Below are 15,630 nucleotides of genomic sequence, written 5' to 3'. Positions count from 1 at the left end.
CAACCACTCCGAGAGCGTAGTGGGTGCTTTTTACATGCCACCGGCACGAAGGCCAGTCAAGCGGTACTGGCAACGGCCACGCTCAAAATGGTGTATTTTACGTGCCACCTGCACAGGAGCCAGTCCAGCGGCACTGGCAACGATCTCGCTTGAATGTCTCTTCGGCATTTATTTGAAAGTTATGATATTCCAGCAGTGTTGTTGATATTTCTCCTAGCAATAGGATAAGAGATCACTTTCTTCTAGAGCAAATAAAGGTTAGCACCAGGAAGGGTGTCCAGCTGCAAAACTGCATCAGTAACTTATTCATCTAACACAAGATAGCATCAAAAACTTGACAAGGTATATATAATCCCATGTTTTCCTCTTTTTCTTGTTGCAGAAAGCTTAAAGGTTGATGTTAATGCTGAAAATATATCAGACCCTGATTTTTTGTAAGTTTTGTTCACTCATTTGGAAATGTTTTGTATTTCCTTTTTTATGTTGCTTTGGTCAGTCTTGCTAGAGCATGTCTAAAACCAGATATAAAATTACTACAATATACATCTTATATATTAAATGCGATGTTTACAATTGAAATAAATATTCTGCCATGTACATGCTGTGTGATAAATGTAATGTTAACATGATAACAAATCTTCACTCAATATAGTGGATGTAATTAAATATCAACCTAATATCTGTGTTTCAGCTACCCACATCCGTACGCTTATGAAATGGATCATTGGAAAGCAATGGACCATCAGTTAGAGAAATCCGAGGCAAAGGTAATGGAAATATATTCTGTAATGGCACCAACAATAACCTTCCATTCCTTATACTTTACCTCCATTATTATTACCATCGTCATCAACAACACTCTTTTTCTCTAATTCTTGGTTTAGAGGAATATATTATTGAGGCATCTTTTTGCTGCTCTTTCTGCTCTCTTTTTTTCCACACATCTTTGAAGACACAGTTCCATAGCCTTTTAACAGACTATGGGACCTGGTGTGGCTCCCTGGCCTTGCCAGCCCCTATCAAGCTGTCCAACTCCTACCAATATGGAAAGCAGACATTAAATGATGATGACAATGATGTAACCAGTTTCTTTCTGTAAACAGTATCTGAGTTATTGGGAATAATAAACTTGGTGTCTAATGCGCACTCGCGCGTGTGTGTGTATGTATATATATCATCATCATCATTTAATGTCCATTGTCCATGCTGGTATGGGTTGGATGGTTTTATCAGGCTGGCACTCTGGAAAGCTGCACCAGACTGTTTGATTTGGCATGGTTTTCTACAGCTGTATACCTTTCCTAATGCCAACCACTCCAAGTGTGTAATGGGTGCTTTTACATGCAACTGGCACGGGTGCCAATTTGCATGACACCGGTATCTGCCACGACTGTGATTTTGCTCAGCTTGATGGGTCTTCTTCTCAAGCACAACATAATGCCAAAGGTCTTGATCATTGCTTCCATGAGGCCCAACACTCGAAAGATGTTCTTCGTATGAAATAATGATAATAATAATAAAACTGAAGTGAAGAACAAGTATATGGTGCGTGTAGTAAATTGGCATAAAATATGACCCCCTCCAAATATAACAATATCTGTTTCAACACGAATTCACATCAGAAATCTTGCAAAAACAAATACATAAACGTTAATATTGTTTAGTTTCATTTTAAGAGAGAAAAAGTTAGGTAACTCATAAGTATTTAATTTGAAGCAACATTAACAAATACATTAATTTTAAGATGTAATGATGTAAACGACAGCATAGAAACAACATGAGAAATAGAAATATCATTACATTTTATAATTAATGTTGTAATTAAATACTTCTAAGTTACCTAAATGTGTTTTCTGTGTAATAAAATTGCTTTTAAAATGAACTCATTAAGTTTTGTTTTTACATCATTACATCTTAAAATTAATGTTTTTCTCTTAAAAAGCTGTTTTAATGTTTTCGTTTCCTGTCATGTCGTTATATCTTAATGCATTTCTTATTAAGTAATTGAAGTTATCGAAATGAATTTTTTTCGTCTTAGAATAACAGGAAACAATAATTTTCGTTTCATTATTTTATGTAACCATGATGCTTTTATGCTTTCCCCAATTTCGTAAAATTATGCCATTGAAAGAATCTTGGAGTTGGTGATGTAACAGTGAAATTTAAGAGTAGATGCTCCTCTCTCTAATATATGCCAACCAAAGGAAATGGCTAAAGAATAGTCTAGTATTAGAATTCATTGACATAGTTGACATTTAGGTAGATAAGCAAATAACTGTTCAAGTAGATTAAAGGTATCAACTGGAAAGTTGAGACATAAAATGTTATTAATTATTTAAGCATGTCATAATGTGTATATGTACAGAGAGACATGCACAAGCATCAATACAGCAATGGTCAACAAATAGCAACTCACATTCCAACGAGGTCTCCATGCCTCTTCCACAAATTGTGGGTTCAAAATTTTCAGCAGTCAATTATTCTGCTAAATAATGAAATGCAAAAATGATTATTGGTTTTTAGAAGAAAAAGACCAAAAGTGAAAGTAAAAAAAAAAAATGTGTAAGACAAGCAGTTGGAAATTGCGAATGAATACTGTCTGAACCCTGTATATATATATATATATATATATATATATAACAAAGATGTACAGGAATCTGCACTTCGGAAATATATCAGGAATATTGGGTATAAATACCCCTGCACAGAGTTTTGATATTCAGTATTCAAATAATATTGTTGGGGAGTGCAGGTTATACTGAAGTAGCAAGGTGCCTCAGTTTAAGTACCTAATTCAACTGAATCTTATATATATATATATATATATATATATATATATATATGGTACAGACAATATTCATTCACAATTTTCAGCTGCTCATTTTACACATAATTTTTTTACTTTCATTGTTGGTCTTGTGTATGTATGCATGTATATATTTCATACACACATTCACATGTGTTTTTGCTTTTCTTTCAGTTTCCAAAACCAATTAAAGAGACTTCTCTTGGATATATAGATACTGTGGGGAAATTAGAAGATCTCTGTAGAGATTTAGCCAAAGAAGAGGTCATTGCAGTTGATTTGGAGGTAAGTCTGTATACGTACATACATACATACATACATACATATAAACTTACCATATACATATATAAAAGCAAGTTGTCTGTTTGTTTCAAGTTGCCATCTACACCCGTTAACGAATTTTTGTGAAACTTTGCAAACTTGCCAAAGTAACATTCAGTTTGTTACTAAGCTCATTGAAGTTTAATAAAAATGTATAATTGGATGGCTAGAGCCCCTGGAAAGGGATCCACATATATAATTAATTATCATTTATTTTAACAGCCAAGGGAAATAACCCATTCATTTTCCTAGCCAAGGGAAATAATCCTTTCATTTTCCTATATTATTTGGTATAAATCAAGAAAAGAAAGTTTATTTTTATCCTTATAGTATTTTTTGATAAAAAAAAAGTTATCTGTTATTATATATCTGTTTTTTTTTTTATAAACATAAATCTGTCCTCAAGCATCGTTTTTTTTTTTTCTTTTTGTTTTTGTTAACATTTTAGATAATTTTCAGTTAAGTATTCCTTCTGAGTCTGTTTCAGGATTGGAGAGTGAAGGTAAAATGCAGCTCTGTTTGATATTCCATTTTTGTCTTTTACAGCATCATTCCTACCGAACGTTCCAAGGTCTAACATGTTTGATGCAGATTTCTACATTTGATCAGGACTTCATTATAGACACACTAGAGCTACGGAAAGAGCTAGAGTTACTCAACGACGTCTTCACAGATCCTAAAATTGTCAAAGTAAGTTGTCTAGTGAAACTGATTTCTGCAAATGCACATGATTAAATATATTTCTGTTACTTTTATCTGGGTTTCTCAACAGGTATACAGCATTAGCTCCATTTATGAAGATCAGCTCTATTTTATAATATTAGTATAACAACAGTTTTTCTTGTGGACATAAGCCATGCCTTATAACAGGAGCTTCAATTGTGAAGATCAGACAGGCCTTATAACAGGAACTCTGTCTTATAACAGGAATATAACAAGAGCTCTGTGGAGATCAGCTGTTTTAAAAGAAAGTAACTGTTAATTTTTTTTGTCATAGTTAGTCAAAAGAAATTCATCAAGAATTCATTGGCATGATTGTCATTCATCAGTATCTTTCCATGCTGCCACGTTGTTAAAAAGTTTGCTTCATGCCTTTATGTAGTTTTGGGTTCAATCCTGCTATACAACATCTTGGGCAAGTGACTTTTACCATAGGCTTGGGGGTTGATGAATATTTTGTAAATGAAATTTAACAGATATGAAAACTGTGCAGAAACCCATACAACTATAATTGTTTCTGTTCTTTGGCATTGGCTCATCTTGTAGCTCTTCTACTGAAACACCCCCAAACCATTCATCTCTTCACTTCTTGTCCACTGTGTATCTGTCCCCACCAGATGCCACCTAAACCACCATCTGCAGTTCTTTTTCCCCAGAACATTGGCTGTCTGGAATCTTCTGTCTGCTCTTGTGCTTCTTGCTGGTGTCAATGTCCACATTTCAAATGAAATATTAATGGCATCAGTTTCATTGCTTAGAATCCTTGCACAGGTCATAAGGCTCTGCCTTGTTTTCCAGATCTAGCAAGTTAAAAAAAAAGAAATATATGTGTATCATCATCATTTAATGTTCATTATTTGGTTGGATGGTTTGACAGGCTCCAACAAACCATAGAGCTGTGTTGTGCTCCAGTGACAGCTTTGGTTTCGTTTCTATGGTTGAGTGCCCTTTCTAACACCAACCCCTTTACAATGTGTACTTGGTATTTTCGTGCCACCACCACTAATGAGGTTGCCCAGTAACTAGCAAGACAGGTAAATAGAAGGTAAAAGGTCCCCTCAGCTAAGTGTGTGGGGAGTGTTTGAAAGGAGGAGGTGGCTTTATGCCAGGTGTTGAGAGGCTAAAGTATGATAGAGAGACAAGCGCTACTGTCTTGCTCTAGATGAGATACATGGTTACCTTGCAAAGTATAAGGGTGAGCAGAAGTAGGTGGAAGATGATAAAGATGTTTATGATGGGATGCTGGGATGCTGGAACAGTCACCCTGGCTCGTGGGACTTGCTGTCTCTGCCTTGATAGCAGTGAACAGAGAAGTGGTCTGGGGACTGAGTACACTGGAGGTCTGCACTTCTACAGGTTTGGTCATAAACTTGTCAGAGAGCAACCAATACCTTGGAATTGTACTAATTTAAAATTTTGTTTGAAAGAATTATCTCCCTTTATACAGTGCGGTATCACATTCCCTTTTTTGGCAGAAATTTAATTATGCACTTCTATAAAAAAACATAAGCTCATTTCTAATTTTAAATTGCTGTAAACATTCACTCCCATTTAGACATACACACTGATTCTTTGTTTCGTCTTAATTGCAGGTGTTTCATGGTGCCAACTGCGATGTGGGCTGGTTACAGAGAGACTTTGGTATTTATGTAGTGAATATGTTTGATACTGGGCAAGCGTCTCGAATACTAAACTATGAACGCTTCTCGCTGTCTTATTTAATGGAGAGGTATTGTCAAAAAGAAATTGATAAACAATATCGATTAGCTGACTGGAGAATCCGGTAAGTTCCCATATCTTTAACGCTTTTGTTACCATATTTCTGTTGAAATACACTGGTTTTATTTCAGATTATTCTGAAAATAATGAAAGAGCAGGTGTGGTTGTGTGGGGAAGAAGTTTGCTTCTTAGCCACATGGTTTTGGGTTCAGTTCCACTGCATGGCACCTTGGGCAAGTGTTTTCTACTGTAGTCCCATGTTGAACATAGCTTTGTGAGTAATTTTGGTAGATGGAAACTGAAAGAAACCCACTGTATATGTACATATATGTGTGTGTGTGTCTGTGTGTGCTTGCTTGTGTTTCTTTGTCTTGACATTGCATGATGGTTGTAAATGAGTGTTATTGTCATACAAGCAGTGTCATTCATTTCCAATATTCTACACCAAAATGCTTCGTTATGGGGGAAATGTTTTCTTTCTGGGAAATAGGTGAGGGTTGGTGACAGGAAGGGCACCTCTCCTTAGAAAATCTGCCTCAGTGAGCACCATCTGATCCATGCAAGAATGGAAAAGTGGATGTTCATATGATGATGATGAAAGAATTTAGTAAAATAACTTTGTCATTATTAAGCTGTTATTTGAAACATTTAACGTGAAAGACCTTACTTTAAATCACTTTAAAACAGGAAGGATTTATCATAGAAGCAGAGGCAATCTCAGGCAGGTTGGTACGAAAAGGGTTAATGTCATATAATACAGTGTGATGATGACATGTTGATTTGGTGGTAGAGTGGTAGAAATGGTAGAGCAGTGGACTAAATTTGGCTGATTCTCTAATGTTTCTTCTAATCCTCTATACTTTGTTTTCACATAGACAGGCAAAGAAATGGAAGAAATAGCGCTAAACATCATCGACCTCAGTGAAATTTGAACTCAGAACGTAGCAACAGGCAAAATGCCGCTAAGCATTTCATCCAGCATGCTAACAATTCTGCCAGCTCACCACCTAAATAATAATAATAATAATAATGATGAGGATTGTTGTGTGGAAATGTAACTAATAATCATAATATTTATCAGTATAACTGTTCTCTTTTTCTAGGCCTCTTCCTGATGTTTTAATTAACTATGCCCGTGAAGACACACATTATTTACTGTATATTTATAATTGTATGAAGAATGAGCTCATTGAGAAAGGTAACCTGAATAAGAACTTACTAAAGGCTGTTTTACAGAGGAGTACAGAGATATGTAAAAAGGTAAGTTGTTATTTCTTTTGAGTTTGATATTTGTTTTCAGACTTTGAAAAGTTTAGGTTTCTTATAGATTCTGTTGGGAAAACGTTTTTGGTTAATATCTGACCTAAAGGTTTTGAACTTTGTCTCAATGACATAAATGTGATGGGAGAAGAGGTCATAGTGGATATAATTAATCTTTGTTGGAGCTGATATGGAGTGGGGGGGAGGGGAATCCTCTGTGTGGTAACTCAGTTTGTTAAAAATAGCAGCCAAATCTTCAAACTTCACCCTACCATCGTAAAAAAGTGGCATATTGGACAAGATAACACTAATCTTGAAGATTGGCCAGCCATGATGTCAGTAGTAGTAGTAGTAGTAGTAGTAGTAGTAGTAATGTTGTTTTGTTTTGGTATAAAAGATGGGCTACAGCAAATATTCTGCTCAATACCACAGATTTGCTTGTCAGTTGCTTGAACTTAACCAGTTGAGCATGTCCCTTGGTGGCTGATGATATGTGCCTTTCTGATCATGAGCAGACGTAGCAGGGGAGCATCATTGCCATGTGTTGAAAAGAACTCTTTGGGGTTTGGATAATTCACCCCTGGAAACATGGGTGTTTCATTCAACATCCTTAACAACTCTTATTCTGGGACCTTTTGAGTAAGGTGGGCTACTCATCCTGAAGAAAATTGTAACTGGGCCCCACCTGCAAGGTCATGCACTTTATATCTTGATATGAGATCACCATGTCCCGCACATATGGTTGTGATGCATGTGCCTAGTGTACCTTTATCTGATTGGTAGTCATGATGGGTATATTGAGCTTTGTATATTTGTATATTTGATGGCTTGCACTACTCTCTCTCAATGATAATGATAATGATAATCAACGTCATCATATCATCATCATCATCGTTTAACGTCCGCTTTCCATGCTAGCATGGGTTGGACGATTTGACTGAGGACTGGTGCAACCGGATGCACCATTTTGAGCGTGGCCGTTGCCAGTACCGCCTGACTGGCTCTCGTAGGATTTTCGAGCGAGATCGTTGCCAGTGCCCCTGGACTGGCTTGTGCGGGTGGCACATAAAAGACACCATTTCGAGCGTGGCCGTTTTCGTGCGGGTGACGCGTAAAAGCACCCACTACACTCTCTGAGTGGTTGGCGTTAGGAAGGGCATCCAGCTGTAGAAACTCTGACAAATTAGACTGGAGCCTGGTGTTGCCATCCGGTTTCACCAGTCCTCAGTCAAATCGTCCAACCCATGCTAGCATGGAAAGCGGACGTTAAACGATGATGATGATGATGATGATGGAGGCTAATCACAGATTGATCTGAAGCCATTGAATTCGAAAATCTTCATTTCAGGTTTACACGAAGCCAATTTATAATGATGAATCACATCAAGTGTTGTACAGAAAAAGTCGTAAAACCTTCAACTCTCAACAGATGTTTGCCTTGAAGAAGATGTATTCTTGGAGAGAGAAGACAGCACGAAATCAAGATGAAAGCTTGAAGTAAAACCCAGTTTTCTTTTCTCTACAATTCTTTTCCCTATTTTACATTTATGTTTTCCCATTGACTTTTTATAACCTGATTGTTTTAAGTTGGATCAGTTGAGTTTTTTTCCACAGCTAGATTACCCTCTCCACCACTGACCACTCGGTCATAAAGTAGAGGTTGGACCCTGGTTTGTTGTCAGTCATGATAAAGATGAAGCAAGTTAGAGCTATGTACTTTGGTCACAGGCAAAACCTAATGGCTGTATTAATAACATTTGATCAGCACTCTACCTTAGTTTTTGTGCTGTATTTTTATATTTAAGCAAAAAGACACCCTTATATATATCATGCAGCTTGCAAGGTTCCCTATTTCCCAACCTTCCTACACACCACTCTACAACTATGATAGCTCTTCTGTACAGTCATAAAAAAACCTGTCTCTGTCATCATCATCATCATCATCATCATCATCTTTCTATGCTGGAATGGGTTGAATGGTTTGATCAGAGCTGGTAAGCTAAGGAGCTGCACCAGGTTCCAGTCTGATTTGGTTTGGTTTCTACAGCTGGATGCCCTTCCTAATGTTAGCCACTTCTCAGTGTGTGCTGGGTGCTTTTTACATGCCACTGGTATGAGTGCTTTTTACATGGCACCAGCAAAGGACTCTTGCAGGCCACTACTCTTCACCAGGGGATATGGCCTTAACACTTCTACTGTGGAGGACAGGTTTTCTTGGGTACAGCAAGGTGCCAGGCATCTCAGTCCTTTGATATCTTGTCCAAAAGGTTCAGTGTTCTGAAGTTATCCTTCAGTACTTTCTCCCATATCTTCCTGGGTCTCAAAATAAAAGAATAAGGACCTGTTTTGAGCATTTGAGTTGATACAATTGATTAACCCCTCCTAATAAAATTCAGACCTCATGCTTTAGTTAGAAACAATTGCTAGTATTATTATTATTATTATTATTATTATTATTTTTCTTTTTTTTCTTTCTTTTTGTTCTTTTCCAGTTATGTTCTCCCTAATCATATGCTGCTACAAATTGCAGAGATTCTACCAAGGGAACGACAAGGTGTCTTAGCTTGTTGCAACCCAATACCACCTCTGATTCGTCAGTATTTACAAGAAATTCACGGATATATTCTAGAAGCAAGAGATATTACTATCGTGAAGGTAAATAAGTACTTGTGTTTGTTTTGGGAATGTGTTGAGGCTTAAAAGGACTGAGCTGACTGGTTTTTGGGGGTTGGGTGAAATGAAAGTACCAAATCATTCACCAGATAGCTGTAAGTTTGTAACTTATTGTGGCACTGACCGAGGTACATAAGAGCTTTCTCCAGTTTGTCTGACTGACAAATGTAATACAGACTCCACTCTCGTATTTTTATCATTGACAAGTTAAATTGGTACTGTATTAAATATACTGTATTAAATATACAATGAAGATTGTTCCAAAGTATGGAAATATCTGCTTATGGAGAATTGGAGCAACCAGCCTCCATGTGCCAACATAGATTTACATCTTCAGGTGTAGGTGGGCGTAATAATAATAATAATAATAATCCTTTCTACTATAGGCACAAGACCTGAAATTTTTAGGGATAGTCAATTACATCGACTCCAGTGCTCAACTCTGTAAGATGAAAGGCAAAGTCAACCTCAGCAAAATTTGAACTCAGAACATAAAGATGGACAAAATGCCACTAAGCATTTTGCCTGGTGTACTAATGATTCTGTCATCTTAATAATAATGATGATAATAATAATCCTTTGTACTATAGGCACAAGGCATGCTAGTTGACATCGACCCCAGTGCTCAACTGGTACTTATTTTATCAACCTGAAAGGATGAAAGGCAAAGTTAACCTTTGTGAGATTTGAGCTCAGACTGTAATGATGGATGAAATCCCGCTAAGCATTTCAGCGGGTATGCTAACAATTCTACTAGCTCCCCACCTTAATAATAATAATAATAATAATAATAAAAATAATAATCAACCAGATATAATTATTAAAGGCAGGGAAGAAAATGGTTGTAGACTAATAAATGTAAGTGCCCCCACTGATAAAAATATATCTGTAAAGGAATTTGACAAACTGATATTATTATGATTAATTGGGTAACGAGCTGACAGAATCATTAGCACATCTTTATGATCTGTGCCTTTCATCCTTTCTAAGTTGATAGAATTAGTACCAGTTGAGCACTGGGGCCAATTTAATTGACTTCCCCACTCCAAACTTGCTGGCCTTGTGCCAAAATTTGAAACCAGTATTACTGCTATTAATTATAATGCTCTAATATTTACAGCAACGTGGCGTTGTTCCTGAGAAGAAAGACTCTGTTTCCATCGACCCAAAGTACGATATGAACAAACTTTTAGAATATCCTCATGATTTATCTCATCAAATCAATAACAAAGATAATGAATCAGGTAATGTCATTTCATTTTTGCTCTGCGTTTTATTCATCACCATCTTTATTTTCGTTGGATTTGTCTGTTTGCCCATGTCTTTCCCTTCAGGACACCTCTCCCTATTGAATTATATATGACCTCTAATAACCTTGTTGATGCTTCCCCTGTAGGAGGTATTGTTACACTGCAGTTGATATTAGACAGGAGTGACTGGAGTTATGTACCTTGTTCATTTGTGACTCTACACAGTAAGCTGTTGAAATAAAGATTTAGTAAGTTCAGATGATAGCTTAATATAGGTACAAAGTAACACGTTTTGGAGTAGAGGTGTGTTAGTTTAACCAGTTCCTAGTGTATAGCTGTTATTTCTTTTATATACTCTGAACAGATGAAAATGTAAATCAGCTCTAGTGAGATTTGAAGTTGGCTGGAATGTAAAGGGACATTATCAAAACATGTGAGGTATTTCATTTGGTGCTGCATCAGTTTTTATCCACCATCTACTGCTGTGTTTGCTATCATTTTCTAACATTGGCACATGGCCACATTGACAGAAGGTTCCTTTGCTTTGTGGTCACATTAGCCTGAAGTCAAATTGGTACAAGGCCACAAATCTACTGGGAGGGGATACATTTGATTGGGTTTGTTTTTGCCATTTTATTGCTCTGTGTTGTTGATGATGATAATGTTGTTTATGATGATGATTAATATATTATGATGACTTGTATTTAAAGACAATTTCGAAGATACTCTGATGGCCAACAAATTAAATGGTGCTGAACTTTCTGATAATTCTATCATGAATCTTAAAGAACATCCCTTACTTTCGGCATTTGACTGGTTCTCAGTGGTAAATATACAACTATTTTATTATTGATACATCACTTTTGTGTTTTCTTTTTTGGGTCCTCCCACATAACTAGTTTCTGTGGGGTGTGCTAAGGGACTAACTAGTCAACAGTACTGATCCCTTCAAAACTAGTTTTTATAGCTAGGGGTCAGTGATACTGACCCTTATACAATTAAGTTTTTATAGCAAGGGACTGACTATAGTCAACAACATTGATCCCTATAAATCTAGTTTTTGTGGGTGGAGTCATTAGTACTGACCCTTGTATAATTATTTTTTGTTGCAAGGGACTGACTAGTCAATAGTATTGAGCCCTATAAAACTAGTTTCTGTTGTGTGGTACTTAACATAGTCAGTAGCCCTGACCCCTCTAGTATTTCATTCACTACAAAACTAGTTTTTGTAGGTGTAAGGACTAAATGTAACTAGTAGTACAGACTGTCATACAGCTAGTTTTTATAGGTAGGGAATGACTAGTCACTAGCACTGACTCTCACACAACTAGTACTTGTCATGGGCACTGAGTATGGTCAGTTGTATTGAGATTTCCCAACCACATGGTTCTGGGTTCAGTTATACTGTGTGGTACTTCGGGCAAGTGTTTTCTAATATAGCCTCGGGCTGACCAAAGCCTTTTTAGTAGATTTGGTAGACGGAAACTGGAATAAGCCCCTTGTATATATATGTGTGTGTCTGTGTCTTTGTGCCTGTGTTTGTCCTCTCATCACTGCTTGACAGCCGGTGTTGGTGTGTTTATGTCCCCGTAACTTAAAAGTTTAGCAAAAGAGACTGATAGAATAAGTATTAGGCTTAAAAATAAGTCCTGGGGTCGATTTGTTTGACTAAAGTCCTTCAAAGTGGTGCCCCAACATGGCTACAGTCAAATGAATGTAACAAAGGATAAAAGATTATTTTTATTTATTGGAGTCTCAAGGTGGGTTTAATTGTAGAAAGCTTTGATAATTATAGACTGTTCTGTAGGATGCTAACACTTGTACATGCCAACACACATGAGTACTTGCTATTATACATTACTATGCAGTGCCACATGTTAACACACTCTTGTACATGTTCTATACTTCATGCTAACACACACTTGTCCACACTACCACTTGCTAATAAACACGTCTGTATACCATGCATTAACATATACCAGTACAGCTTGTATATCTTTATCTTTTCTACCCAGATTAAATAATTTCATAAATATTTTTCAATTTTGCAGAAAAATTCTCAGAATAAAAATTTTGCTGCAGATCTTAAGGAATCTTTTAAGAGCCCTTTTACTATGGTAAGTTACTGTAGATGTCTTTTGTGTCATCAGTGTCATCATCATCATCACCACCACCACCATCTCCCATTTCTATAAAAGGTAATCCAGTTCACAATGTAAAATATGTTGTGCACGCAATAGAGGCTAATCTGCTGTAATCACTGGTCCCCTCTCTAATCAACATCATTAAATCAGTTATCACACAAAGCTAAACCCTCCTCAACTTTTAGATATTCATGCCCTTGGCAAGCTCATCCACCATAATAAGGCCGTCTGGCTTTATCTCTGTGATGCAACAGAATGGCCAGTGGCATATTTAGTCTTCAGAGAGAGCTCAAATAGAAGAATTTTTTTAATATTGAAATTGTCATCTGAGAAAGTCTATAAAGACAGTGTTTGTTAAACAAAATCCATTGTTATATTTGTTCAGCACCCTGTTACATATGCTCCCTTGTGTATGTGAACCAATGATCACAAGTGCTGTGAACCAATGATCCATAACCAATGATGCTATTGTTCATAAATAATGATGAGAAACATATTTCCCCAAATTACAATCTAGTCTTAAATTAGGAAAGAATGAAAGATACACTGGATAATGTAGTTCTTGATACACTCACTTTTCATGTGCCTTGCCTACAGCCATTGATGATTGTGGGCTTCCATGCCAAAGCCAGGAAATTCATGATTTTGCTGAGTAACATACAGCAGTGGTTTCTTGTTACTTTCTGCTAGCTTATTTAAAGTTTACTTTGATAGTCTCTTGCTTTCCAGACTTCTTATCCTTGAAGTACAGGACCCATTTAACCCTTGGCATGGTGGGTGCGGTGGGGGCACTGGTTCACATAACATTAGGACATGTCCATACAGCAGTGGGCCTGTCTGACACTTTTGTAAAGACCGGCTCTCATCTGAGTGTTGTATATCTAAGCTATAGGACCATCTCTTGCTAGTGGCAGTTACGACCTCCCTGAACCAGAGCAGACTTGGGTGTAGTGGTATACGATGATTGAAAAATGATAAGATCATGGTTGGAACAGCTTTAGTCAGAAGTCTACTGGATGAAGGCTGCCTGGGGCTAAACAACTGCTATCACAGTCGCTGTCATTTAGAACAAGAATGGCAAAAAGGCAAAACATTGTGAAACTGAAGTCAACATGATGCTGTTTCTTTGAAGTTTCAAAACCTATTTAACATTTGTTTTTGTGTGAAATCATTATAGTCTTTGAGACATTTATCCGTGAGGCTTTGGTTATAGTGAACTAGCAGACATTACAGAGATGGCCGCTAAAATTTTGGAACAAAGACATTCTTGCTATTTTCTGGAATATGTTTATATCATTGTTTTGTGTTTCTTTTTTTTAGTTCTTTCCTGTTAATCAAAGTGAGGAAGAAAATAGCAAATCTACAGATGTTGAAATTGAGGTCAGTGTTTTCTTTCATGTTTTTTTTTTTTTATATATACACACATGTATATGTACACGTGTATACATATATGTATACACATATATATATATATATATGTACATGCATATTTTATTTATATACACATAGACACTGGCGTGGCTGTATGGTAGGAAGCTTGCTTCCCAACCACATGGATCTGGGTTCACTACCAACGTTTAACAATGCAGAATTTGATCAAATCCTCCTCAGAATATCATGTGTTGGCCATGTCACAAGAGAGTTTGGATAGTGAAGTTGGTAAGGTACCAGCAAGCTGTCTGAGAAATCTATGATTTATTTCTTCTCACTGTGAAGGTGCGTGGCCTAGTAGTTGGGCTGTGGCATTCGCAATCGTTAGATTGTGGATTTGATTCTCTGACTGGACTGCATTCCCCCCCTTGTTCTTATCTCTCCTGCAGGTATTGACTTATAAGGGTTCAAAAGAAACATTAAGGGCATAAATTTAGCCAATCTTAGGGGGCCTGCTCCTTCCTCCACCCAGCAAATAAAAAAGAAATTGAAGCAATAAGGGACTCAGTAAAGGGGTTTATTGTTCAACTTATCAAATGTTCCGCATGATTCAGGCATTGTGTATCTATAACTACATTACACAAAGTGTCCTTTTTTAAAGGTATTGAGCTAGATTTGTCTACCATTTTAAGCCAGCCAGTTGTCCTCATAGGAGGCTGCCTAAATGGCTTGTTTTACCTTTTGTTTGTTTATGTTAATGCTTTCATCATCATCATCTTTCCATGCTGGCATCGGTTGGACAGTTTCACATGGAGCTGGCTAGCAGGAAGCTGTCTGACTCCAACTGTCTGTTGTGACATGGTTTCTATGGCTGGATGCCCTTCCTAAAGCCAACTACTTAACAGAGTGTACTGGGTGCTTTTTACCTGCCACCGGCATGGGTGCGTTTATGCTGCACTGGCACAGGTGTGTTAAAGCAACACCAGCACAGGTGGCACTCACACCTGAAAGGACAAGCCTGTATATGTGGAAGACAGTGAGTTTACTTAGCTTGATGTGTCTTATCAAGTACAGCAAATTGTCCCATCTCCTGATCCCTTGTCATTTCTTCAGTGTGATCCAGTGTCCTTTCCCACATCTTCCTGGTCTACCCCTTCCACAGATACCCTCCGCAGTTAGAGCTTGGCACTTCTTTATGCATCTGTCCTCATCCATATGCATCACATGACTAAAAAGCTTTATATATATATATATATATATATATATATATATTTATTTACATTTCCTTTCTATAGAAACACTGGAAACTTTTAAAGAAACAAAAACCGAAGAAAAAGGTTTCACAGATTTGTTCAGAATCAACATC

The 15,630-nt window shown here is 37.0% G+C and overlaps 1 protein-coding gene across 1 annotated transcript in view; it reads left to right on the top strand.

Annotated features, from left to right (window-relative positions):
* Nucleotides 1–15,630, top strand: part of LOC106875374 (exosome component 10) — a 29,029-nt gene that overhangs the window by 10,032 nt on the left and 3,367 nt on the right. Inside the window, exons 6-18 of the mRNA XM_052972043.1 lie at nucleotides 383–434; nucleotides 692–767; nucleotides 2,981–3,091; nucleotides 3,674–3,817; nucleotides 5,440–5,630; nucleotides 6,670–6,826; nucleotides 8,175–8,323; nucleotides 9,319–9,481; nucleotides 10,620–10,743; nucleotides 11,460–11,575; nucleotides 12,801–12,866; nucleotides 14,214–14,273; nucleotides 15,560–15,630. Coding sequence (XP_052828003.1) covers nucleotides 383–434; nucleotides 692–767; nucleotides 2,981–3,091; nucleotides 3,674–3,817; nucleotides 5,440–5,630; nucleotides 6,670–6,826; nucleotides 8,175–8,323; nucleotides 9,319–9,481; nucleotides 10,620–10,743; nucleotides 11,460–11,575; nucleotides 12,801–12,866; nucleotides 14,214–14,273; nucleotides 15,560–15,630 — 1,480 coding nt within the window. The remainder of the gene's footprint in view (nucleotides 1–382; nucleotides 435–691; nucleotides 768–2,980; nucleotides 3,092–3,673; nucleotides 3,818–5,439; nucleotides 5,631–6,669; nucleotides 6,827–8,174; nucleotides 8,324–9,318; nucleotides 9,482–10,619; nucleotides 10,744–11,459; nucleotides 11,576–12,800; nucleotides 12,867–14,213; nucleotides 14,274–15,559) is intronic.

This window comes from Octopus bimaculoides, chromosome 12 (assembly GCF_001194135.2).
Source record: "Octopus bimaculoides isolate UCB-OBI-ISO-001 chromosome 12, ASM119413v2, whole genome shotgun sequence".
In the NCBI taxonomy this organism is placed as follows: Eukaryota; Metazoa; Mollusca; class Cephalopoda; order Octopoda; family Octopodidae; genus Octopus; species Octopus bimaculoides.
Note: the sequence above shows the minus strand (reverse complement) of the source record. Positions and strands in the feature narration are given on the sequence as shown.